Source organism: Orycteropus afer, unplaced genomic scaffold (genome assembly GCF_000298275.1).
Source record: "Orycteropus afer afer isolate SDZICR_OR568_19922 unplaced genomic scaffold, OryAfe1.0 scaffold00010, whole genome shotgun sequence".
Classification (NCBI taxonomy): domain Eukaryota; kingdom Metazoa; phylum Chordata; class Mammalia; order Tubulidentata; family Orycteropodidae; genus Orycteropus; species Orycteropus afer.
The window spans coordinates 16,755,645-16,766,692 of record NW_006921597.1 but is presented as its reverse complement, the minus strand read 5'-3'; the positions used below and the strand labels follow the sequence as shown (position 1 = coordinate 16,766,692).

General features: G+C 43.4%; 1 protein-coding gene across 1 annotated transcript; it reads right to left on the bottom strand.

Annotated features, from left to right (window-relative positions):
• Positions 1–2,713: 2,713 nt before the first annotated feature.
• PGB (pepsinogen B) lies at positions 2,714–10,826 on the bottom strand. Its single transcript, XM_007949288.1, has 9 exons — positions 10,771–10,826; positions 10,054–10,210; positions 8,319–8,436; positions 7,663–7,781; positions 6,738–6,937; positions 5,092–5,214; positions 4,247–4,394; positions 3,100–3,198; positions 2,714–2,866 (listed from the first exon to the last, which is right to left on the bottom strand). The coding sequence occupies exons 1-9, from the start codon at positions 10,824–10,826 to the stop codon at positions 2,714–2,716; spliced, it is 1,173 nt and encodes a 390-aa protein (XP_007947479.1).
• Positions 10,827–11,048: the final 222 nt, after the last annotated feature.

Here is an 11,048-nt window from a genome sequence, read left to right as displayed (position 1 = left end):
AAGAAAAGAGGAAGCAGAAAGCTGGATACTTTCAGTTGGCTCTAAATTTGGGATTTAGGGCCCAGATGTAAAGAAGTCTTTTGTTTCTGTTTAGATTTCTCAGCCATGGCCATGAGCCTAGCAAAATGGCCAGGTACAAAACCAGAAGCCCTACCAGGAATGAAGAATATGATCCTGGAATTGTGCCTTGGGAATATGGTGAGTGATATAGCAGGTGCTGGAACAGGAGGAACCCCAACGAGAGAGAAGCCCTGCCAGCAGAGCTCTTTTTGTAAAATAAGGATCTGCCTCTAAAACCCGTTACGGATTCTCATGACTAGAGAATAAAGTCTAGACTTTTAGCAATTCCCTGCCCAACTGATCCCAGCCCACCTATGCATTTCCTGCCACCCTCTTCAAATTTTCTGCTGCTCTATGATCACACCTACTCTTTTTAGGCTCCGTGCTTTTTCTTGTGCCATTCCTCATGAGATGCTGTGGTGGTTAATTTTATGAGTTGACTTGGTGAGCCTATGGTGCACATATTTGATCATATACTAGTCTAGATGTTGCTATGAAGATATTTACATGTAATTAACATTTGAATCAGGATCTTGGATGACACAAAGTCAAGACTGCTGGAGTTTCCACCCTATCATCTGACCAGATTTTGGTTGTTCCAGCTGGTTGCTGATGATCATGATAGCTGAGATTTGGTACGCACACACACACCCATTGCTGTGGAGTCGGATACCACTCTTAGTGACCCCTCCTTGGGTTTCTGAGGCAGTATCACTACAGAAGTAGATTGCCCAACCTTCCTTCCGAGGAGTGGCTGGTGGATTTGAACCACCAGCCTTCTGGTTAGCAGTCAAATGCCTTAGGCACTACTTAGGTCACCAGAGCTCCCTGAGATTTGGTAGTAGGATATAATTTTGGTAACCATATTGAAAACTTTCCAGAAATTGTATCTCTATCTTAAGATCTTTGCTCTAAACACTTGAGGCCAAAGGCCAGAGCATGAATAAAGGTGGTACTGAGGTAGTCACAGTGGTGGACAGGGCAGGAGATGAGTATGAAGGTGAAATGGCTGGCCTGCAGCCAAAAACAAAAATCAATTTCTCCCATAAGAGAAACAAAACACTAAAAAATAAAAGGAAATGGCCCAATGTAGACACTATTCTATTCGATAAGATTGACTCCATTATGTAGAGGGGCCACACAAGAGATAACATGAAAATTATACACCCACTTTCACTTCTCAACCAGACACGCACACACCTGAACTAAAAATAATTTATATCTTTTTTTTCCACATACATCCTTCTAACTATATTTGAATTGATGTTATATTTCCATTATTAAAATAGGTTTGCTATCCTAGGGCAATGTCAGTTTTTAATTCCTTGGACGCAGCATTTCTGCCTTGGAGGAAGCCTGCTTTAAATGATTGCTGGCAATTAACCATGTAATGCAAATTCAGCTGGACTTACTTCAAACAAGTAATACACTAAAACCAAGATATTCTATTTGATTTAAAATTCCTTGGAGGCTAAAGTCATGTCTCATTTGTATTTACACATCCAAAAGGCTTGCACATCCTAGACTCTCAAAAAATATTTATCACATTGATTCTGGTTCTGATTTTGACACTAACTGCATAAACATCCCTCCATGGTTCAATTCTTTCCACTATAAAATAAAATTGAAATTTTAAACTCAAATGCTTTCAGACCCAAGAAGCAGGTAAAGTGAATATATGAAGCAGCTAATGATACCAGTAGGGAGCAATAGGGACTGTGAAAATGCCCAACAGCAGTCAAATTCATTAAAATTATGCTGTTTCTTTCCAAAAAAATGTTTTCTGGTAAGGTGGCCCTCAGGTCACCTACTTGAAATACTAAGATCTTTTTTTCCCCCCTCTTCTAACATTCTTGAGTCAGTAATTCAGTAATTGCTCTGATTCATGTTATTTTCTAAGGATAGAGCGATCCTGGTTTCGGAGGCAGTATCACTATGGAAGTAGACTGCCCAATCTTCCTTCAGAGAAGTGGCTGGTGAATTTGAACGACAAGCCTTCTGGTTAGCAGTCAAATGCCTTAGGCCCTGTGCCACCAGAGCTCCTAAGGATGGAGAGAAAAACTAATGAGGAGGAGAATGCTGAGAGAGGTGATAACCTCCAACCAGACCTCCTCATATAGATACTACTGTGTCCCTAATGCTTATGCTGCAGCTCCATACTCAGAGGTCTCTTATTGATCAACTAACAAATTCCCTAAAATAGCTGTTTCTAAGTTTTAATTTGGAGTCCTTGAGTGGTGCAAACAGATAACATGCTCAGATGCTAACCAAAAGTTTGGAGGTTCAAACCTACCCAGAGTTGCCTTGGAAGACAAGCCTAGCAACTTACTTCTGGAAAATCAGCAACTGAAAAATCTTTGGAGCACAGTTCTACTCTGACACACATGGGGTCACCATGACTAGGGGTTGACTCAACTGCAGCTGATATATGTTTTAATTTAGAATTGACTACTAAAAGCAGAACAAGAGAAAAGTCATTGTAGAAGGAACACCAAAGATATTTGAAGTATTCTGCTTTATTTGTTGCAGAAAGTAAGAATCCCATGAAGAGAAGGGGTCAGGATCATTAAAAACACTGCTGGCAGTCCACAGAAACATTAGGGCAATCCCAGAGCCCTGTGGAGAAGGGTGGAGACAGATGTCTGTGGCTAGTCTATGCAGAGAGGGCAAAGCCCACCCTGTTGTTGGCCATGTCATAGACAGAGTAATATTCCTTGAGGAAGACATCTCCCAGAATCCACAAGGGCTGCCCAGTGGGGGAGGGCAGGTAAGTGGCCTCAATCCCAAGTGTGCAGTAGCCATTGTTCTAAAAAGACAAAGGACAGGAGGATATAACCAGTTGCACTGTAGAGGACTTTTGCCACAGGAACTTCCCCACTGTGTATTACCATGGCACTCATGGGGCGTTCTCTATATTCTTACCCACCCTCAGCCTGGCCCCTGGTGATTCCCCATAGCTCAGATGTGAGCTGGGACGTGGGACAGCAGTTTGGGCCCACCTCATCAAAGGGTGCAGAGAGCCTGAGGGTGAATACTTACATTGAAGACATAGGCAGAAGGAGGCAGAGGGAACTGGGCCCCACTGATGACGAAGGTGATGGTGGGCATGCTCTGTATGTAGTTGCAGTTGACCACGAACTGAGAGGGAAGAGGTAAAGCTGAGGAGCCCAGGGACTAGGAGCTCAGATAAGAGCTCAATTCCCCTTTTTCCCTGAGTCCTCTGTGAGACCCTCCCCTTAACCCTCCAGCACAGGCTGCTTCAGGATATGATGGGCTTGACCTGCTTCCAGAGACAACACTGAGCAGGACCTCTTGCTTTCTTGAGCCCTCTCCTCAAACACACCTCCTCAAATATGTCTCAGCTCTTAGATTTTGGTTGTGTTGGTATGACCATAGTAAGTCAGGCTTACCCTAAAACATTGTCTCTAGTCTCAGAAAGTGCAATCAACAGAGGAAAGACAGAAACATGCTCACACCTTAAAAACAGTCTTGTGAGCACTCATATCCACATTTGTGTGCACATGTCAGTGAACTCAACACACACACACACACACACACACACTGAAGAACCAAGACTTAGTGTGCAGAAAGAACCAAAGTACAGCTATGTGTACAAGGTAGAACATGTCTGTATAGAAGAGGCAAAACTAAACAAACCAAACTCACTGCCATCAAGTTGATTTCGCTTGGGTTTCTGAGGCAGTATCTCTACATAAGTAGATTGCCCAGTCTTCCTTCCGAGGACTGGCTGGTTTGAACCATCAGCTTTGTGGTTAGCAGTCATATGCCTTAGGCACTAGGCCACCAAAGCTACTCAGAGGAAAACCCAAAGAAGTTTCTAGGGAAGAAAGAAACCCAAGTAGAATGCCCCTGACTCTAAAATTTCAGTGCAATCAAATGACAGTAGCCAAAGTCACAATATGCTCCTAGGAACTGTGATGAATTAGCAGCACCTCCTGACAACAATTGACCCATAGTCACAGACTGGATAGAGTGGAATACTCCTCCCCTTGCCCTGAGGATTCATGGCTTGAAATGCCGTATTGCGTCTCCACTTGATCTGTCCTTCCAGGGGCTCTGGTGCTCACCCAACCCTCCTTTCTCCCCCTTGTGTACCCATTGCACCCAGGCTCCTGTGTTGAGGCTGCCTGGCTGTGCAGAGAAACCGTGGCTTCTGGTTACTCACATCACCATTCTGGGCCTGCTGGGCGCCTGTTGCCTGCAGGAAGGAGCCCATATACTGCTCAGGAACAGCCAGCAGGAAGGTCCCAGTATCCACAATGGCCTGGCAGCCCTGGGAGCACAAGCCTGTGGCCTGGTTACCAATGGCAAACCTGAGGGGGAGACCAAGACAAAGAGGCTCAGGTGCCTCTGCCACAAACCTAAGCCATGTCCACCCCTTCTCCCTCTGACCCAACAGTGCTAACAACAAGCCAGGCCACCAATATTATACATCTGCCCATGTAATGTTTCTGTGCCATTGTTATTATTGGTAGTGGTCATGATCATAACTTTGGAAATGATAGCTTGTGCTCAAATCCTGACCTTAAGAAATGTGTGACTTTGTTTCTATCTATAGAATGAAATATACTCCTGGCCTCCTCGTAGTGTTCTGGAAATTGTATGCAATAATATTTATAATATATTTAGCATAGTTCCTGACACACAGAAAACATCAATGTCAGCTATTACTCTTACTAATGATAGAAGTAGTAAAGATGATGCTTCAGTTACTCAACGTGGGTGATGATAAAACTTCCAGGAATAAAGACAAGGACTGACCAAGAATGACCAATCTACCAGCATGGCAAGGCTCAGGTGACCAATTCAAAAAGTTCATACAAGAGCCAGATGTCAGAAGGGCTCCAGGCCCATCTCAACATGAAGGGTTCAGATGATTCTTAAAGAAAATTGTGCAATGTGGAAGTAGGGTGCCACCCATGACAGGAGTGGGAAACATTGTCACATTGTTACACTGGAGAAGCACACTAGGAATGTCCACCATCCATAGGCACTGTCCTCTCTACTTACTCTTGGATGCCAATCTGCCAGTACAGTTCCCGGGTGACAGGAGTCCAGATGATCTGACCGGAATAAAGTTGGGTGTCCACACCTCCCAGGATGAGCTCCCCACCATACTGATAGGTTGGTTGGCTGGAGAGAAATGTAGAAGAGCATGAGTTCCCACAATACAAATGGGACAGGCAGTTCCTCTCTCCTCTCTCCTTCCTTCCCTCCCTCAGGCTTAGAGACCAGCAGAATGGGGGAGTCCCCTGGCTCAGAGCTGCAAGGGAGAGGAGACTTCAAAGAGTAACAGTTAAGGATTAGACAATTGCAAGCACTGATTATGTCCATACAGGAGAAGATGGAGTTGGAAAGTAAGCACCTAAAAAAAACTATAAAAGCATCCCAGAGAAATGCTCCCTGAGATGAAGTGAGAAGGAGCAGAAACATCTCTGAGATCCCCTGAAATGGAACCTGACAGATATGTCCCAAGTGTGCAATGACCAGAATGCTCCTACCATGGCCAAGTTGGGAACTAGACAATGTTAAAAGGAGCTAGGCTCCCTGTGTTCACTAACCTGGATTTGCCAATCCTAGAAGAAAGAGGTTTGGACTTTAGGGTACTCTGATGGTCATATATTTATGAAATGTGGAGCATGGAATAAAGCTTGCCACAAGAATTCAAGGGCAGGAGCAGTAAGAAAAGCATCATATTTGTGATCAAGGTGTTTGAGTTTGAGTCTTGGCTCCACATCTACCAATGGGTGATTTGGGTAATATTGGCAACCTATTTGAGGCCTCATTTCCTTACTTGTAAAGGGAGATTAATAATAGTGTTTTTGAGATGTCAGTTGAAGCAATCGATAGATACAAGAACACTGTAAAAAGTTGGAGGCATTATTATAATTATGACTTCATTATTTTTCTCTTTATTAGTAAATGCTCATGTGGCTGGTTCAATAAAGCTTCAGTTAGGCAAATCTAATACATTGATCTCCAGATTTATGAAAATAAATATTGAGGGAATACTGCTCATTTTTAAGAAAAGAATCATCATATGGCTTTTGGCTCAACATAATTAAAAATTCCTACAGTGCAATGCCTAAGGCACTTGACTTCTAAATAGAAGGCTGGTGGTTCAAATTCATCAGCCACTCCTCAGAAGTAAGGTTGGGCAATCTACTTCCGTAGTGATACTGCCTCAGAAACCCAAGGAGGGGTCACTATGAGTCGGGTCCGACTCGATGGCACACAACAGCACAACAACAACAACAGTGCATTTAAAGTAAACCTCCCCTCACCAAATTAAATTACTAGCAGATTTTAGAAATTATTGAACTATATATAAACAGACAAACAAAAAAACACACCAAACTCACTACTGTCGAGTCGAATCTGATTCATAGTGACTCCTCCTTGGGTTTCCGAGGAGGTGTCTCTATGGAAGAAGATTGCCCAGTCTTCCTTCTGAGGAGTGGCTGGTGGGTTGAAACACCAGCCTTGTGGTTAGTAGTCAAATGCCTTAGGTACTATGCCACCAGAGCTCAAGGAATTGTATATAGCAAGTTATAATCACTGTGTCAGGAAGCTTTATAACATGGACAATGTCTGATCTTGAGTGGGCTCCATGGGGGATCCAAAGCCAAGACAGAGGTGGGATGACAGGTTCTTACCGAGAGAAATAGAAGCTGAAGATGGGTTGGGTGAGCTGGCCCTGCTGCAGCATCCCCTGCATGACTGTCGGGGCATTCCCCACTGCCATGTTTGGGTAGGCCATGCCCAGGATCCCATCAAAGTTTGAATAGTAGAAGGGGTTGCTGGGTTCATTTTCACTCAAGCCAAACTCCTGGTTATTGACGACAATGTTCTGAACCTGGGGTGAGCAGACAGAGGAGCTTACAATTTAGGTGGATAAATCCTTCCCAGGCTTTGGTGCCGAGGATGTAGAATCTAGAACCTCTCTTAGGAAGAGAAAGTTGGCTTCTTTCATGAAGAGCTCAACTATGAGGGTCAGAGTATAGGTGAAAGAGCAACAATTTCACCTAACCATGTGTATGTCAGGGGAAAAAGTGTGAGTGTCGAGGAGGGAAAGACAGCTGTTTTCTGGACTTCCAGTTTCCACCTCCAAGGACAGTGAAAGGATAGTGACTGATTTTACACTGAACAATCCATGTTCCATGGATGTGCCAGCATCCGTGGAGGAATGATTAGAGGAAGTGAGTGTTTGACTTATAGAAATAAGAGAAGAGAGAAAGGACACATCTTCAAATATTCAAGTGTTACTGTGCAGAAGAGGAGGCAGATTTATTCTGTGTGGTTCTAGAAGGCAGAGTTAAGATCAAGGACCAAAGTCAATGGAAGATAAATTTTGCACAACCTAAAGAGTGTCCTACAGTTATAAGGCCACCTATCAGGACTGCTATGGAAGCAATTCCTGACTTGAGAAATTGAATTAGATTGCCTTTGAAGTCCTTTCCAACTCTCAGTTTCTATGAAGGTTGTATCTAATTAGTAAGCATGCATTTCTCTGATAGCTTAAGACTGTAGGAAATGGGACCAAAACCATAAATTCTTGGAGGCTAAGAGAACTTCACTCACAGTCACGGTGTCATATCCCAGGACCACACTCAGGCTGCCACTCCCATAGGACAATGTATAGGTTTGCCCATTGTTCCTGAAGGTGGAGGACAGGCTGGGGTTGAACCTGTTGTGATTGGCTATCAAGAGACAGAATGGAATATCAGTGTCATTAACTGCTTTCCACAAACACTTGGAGACAACTTATCTTCAATGTCCAGAGATCTTCAGGCCAAGGCCGAGATAGGGCACCAGGCTCAGATCCTTTGTACCATAGACCAACTGTGTTGATCCCCCAAATTTCTGTCATCTTGGATGATAAATATTGTATTGGTTTCTTCCAACCCACCATGATCTGATGGAAGGATTGATTTAAAGGTGCCAAGAATTCTGGGCTACAGAAGAGCTGAGGGGAAGGAGAAATGTGGAAAGGAATGGAAGCCTAGTGTATCTCTGCAGCCTCTCGTCAGAACAATCAGCAACTTCTGCTGAAATGCTTGCTAGACTAGAGCAGGATGTCTATATGTTTTTAATATGAGTAGAATGAGATCATAGACACGTGCAAAGAGCTCTTGACTTGGGATTCTAAACTGACTTTGCTACTTCTTAATTCACTCCCTTCCTTGATCCTCTTCTGTTTCTAGAAATGGGGTGAATGGTAATGGTGGAGTACTCACAGCAGGCTTGGCTCTGGCAGTAAGTGGAGGGCACCCATAGATTGGAGGAGCCAGTGTCAAAGAGAACCAGGAAATTTTGGGGTGGTGTCCCAATGCTGATCTCCCCAAAGTAGAATGACTGCAAAGAAAGATTTGTTAACTTCATTCAGCTCTCAGCCTTCTCCTAAAGATAAGGAAGAAGTAGCACACTTTGTCCAAATCATCTCCCTAGAGAATAAGAGGCTTCTCCCACAAGTTCTCCTTCCCATCTGGAGACAGCTTCCCTTGATATTCCACCTTTTAGTCCCTAACAGCAAGTCTAGTCCTTTGACCATCTGAGACTTAATCTGGCAAGACAGTATCCTCCTCCAAGTATTTTTTCTACTTTTCAACAAGGTGATCCTCCGTCGATTGTCCAGGATATGCAGGAACACCCTGAGATGGAGAAGTAATCACTTTCCCCCTTTCCCAGTGTCCACCTACCCTCCTCATCTTTCTCCTCTTCTCTCCCTCTCGCTCTTACACACACACACACACACCTCTTCCAGTGTTAGGTATTTTTACTACCCTTTTCCTACTTCCTGGTCACATGTCAGCAAAGGGTATAAACTAAGAAGATTTGGGGTGAAAGGCAGACAGAGAGCAAGAAGAGCATTTCATTAGGAGATAGTTTATCTTCTCAGTGAACTTGGGCACTCATTTCACTTACCTGACTTCCTTCACCTATAAAATGTGGGATACCATATAACCCAGAAATTCCACTACACAAAAGAATTGAAAGAGCGACTAAAACAGGTACTTGCACATGAATTTTCACTGTAGCATTAGTCACAATAGCCAAAAAGTGAAAACAACCCAAGTGTCCCTCAAGAGATGAATGGATAAACAAAACACGGTATATTTTTCAGCCATGAAGAGAAATGAAGTTCTGATACATGCTACAACATGGATGAACATTGAAAACATGCTAAATGGAATAAGACTGAGACAAAGGGACAAATACAGTATGATTCCACTTACATGAAATGTCTTGAATAGGCAAATGCATAGAGACAAAAAGTAGATTAAAAGTTACTGAGGATTAAGGGGATTAAGGGTAACGGGGAGTTACTGCTTAATGGGCACATCATTTCTGTTTGGAGTGATTTAAAAGTTTTGGAAATAAATAACCATAAGGTGATAGTTTAAAAAAAATGTGAGAACTGAAACAGGAGTTCTCTAAGGTGTCTTCCAGCTTGACATACCACATATCATCTCACTAAGGACAAGTCCATAGCACACCAGAGTGTCAAGATACCCTAATCAGACATCATAGACTTGAGAATATTCAAACATTTGCTCTTGTGACCAGTAGGGAACCAGTGTACTTTTCTGAAAAGAGGAGAGCACAGTGTCTGCAGTCACTGGAGATTTTGTTGCATGTCCTGGCAGCCTCACATTCATGTTGCTTCTTTCCCTTTGTAGCTTTTTGCTAGGATTTCCTTTGGATCCCTCAAATGACTCAAACATTCCCTCTACTAACCTCTTAACCATATGAATGGACTTTAGAAGGATGTGCCAGCAATGAGAGAAGGGCGAAGGAAAGGGGACAACTATACTATTAGATGGTACCAACTCACAACTCTATTATTCAATAGGAAAGTGAGATTTTGAGAGGTTTAGTAACTAGTTCAAAATCACAGCTAATGAGAGGTAAAACCATGTGTCTAAGAATGGTTATTAGCCAAGGGTTATGAACAGCCACCCCCGTACTCACATCCAGGTAGTTGGTGATGGGCTCATAAGCAACAGCCTCACTGCTGAATTGATACTTGGTAGCTGGATCAACCTTCGGGTGGCTCTTTAGGAATTCCTCCAGCACACCACGCTCCTCCATCACCTGACGAATAGATTTGCCTTTCTTCAGAATGACTCTGCAGAGAATAAAGTAAAGGAAAGGGATAAGCTTCACCTTGCTCCATTAAAACAATCCCTTCAGTGATCTGACCTAGAGTCTTTAGTAGTCTTCAGTACTCTGCTCCTGGAGAGCCTTCTTTCAGGAAATTTTCTCAGATTCTAGACAGCTCTGACCACGGTACCCATGCCAGCATTCCAAGCATAAGTATATAAAAACTCACATAATTTTATTTTTCTGTTTATATATTGTTTCCCAAGAATAAATCTCTGGTTCTGCCAAGCCCCTCCTATAACTCTGGGACAGGGGTTATGTATCCTTCCTTCTTGGAAAAGAAAACACCCACACAACTTCGCATATTCACATACACACACACACATATACTCACATACATGAACACACATGCACACAAACACAATTATACACACCATCCATCCATTTCAAGTCTTGGGCCACGGTAAGTGCTCAGTTCTTGGTATTGAGAGACACCCTGACTGCCTCTCCAGGAAGTCTGAGAAGAATTTGGTCTTCCCTATCTTATGGGAACCATCCACCATGAAGCTGAATCCCAGTACATACCTTTCCAAACCCTCTGAGAGGTGTAGACAAACCAAGACCAAGACCAGGATCCTCATGGTGGTGATTTTCAGCTGCCCACTAGCACACAGGACACTGTGGTAAAGCCAGGGGCTGGGGCACGTAGAGGGAGATTGGGTCTTTCTTATACCCTGGTCTCTTTGCACTTCTGGCCTCCGGGCACATGGGCTTTCCTACCTTCGTACCAGCTTGTGCCCCTCCAGGATACAAGGATTTTATTTGTCTTTCCCTTTGGCAGGCATTAAGGACTTTAATAACCA

What these genes read in the sequence shown, in the direction of transcription:
- PGB (XM_007949288.1), bottom strand. Translation starts at nt 10,826, where the DNA reads ATGAGGATCCTGGTCTTGGTCTTGGTTTGTCTACACCTCTCAGAGGGT. An exon ending in TGGGATATGACACCGTGACT is followed by an intron (nt 6,938 to 7,662) that starts GTGAGTGAAGTT and finishes TGCTCACCCCAG; the next exon opens with GTTCAGAACATTGTCGTCAA. An exon ending in TTCAGCTTCTATTTCTCTCG is followed by an intron (nt 5,215 to 6,737) that starts GTAAGAACCTGT and finishes ATTTCTCTCCAG; the next exon opens with CCAACCAACCTATCAGTATG.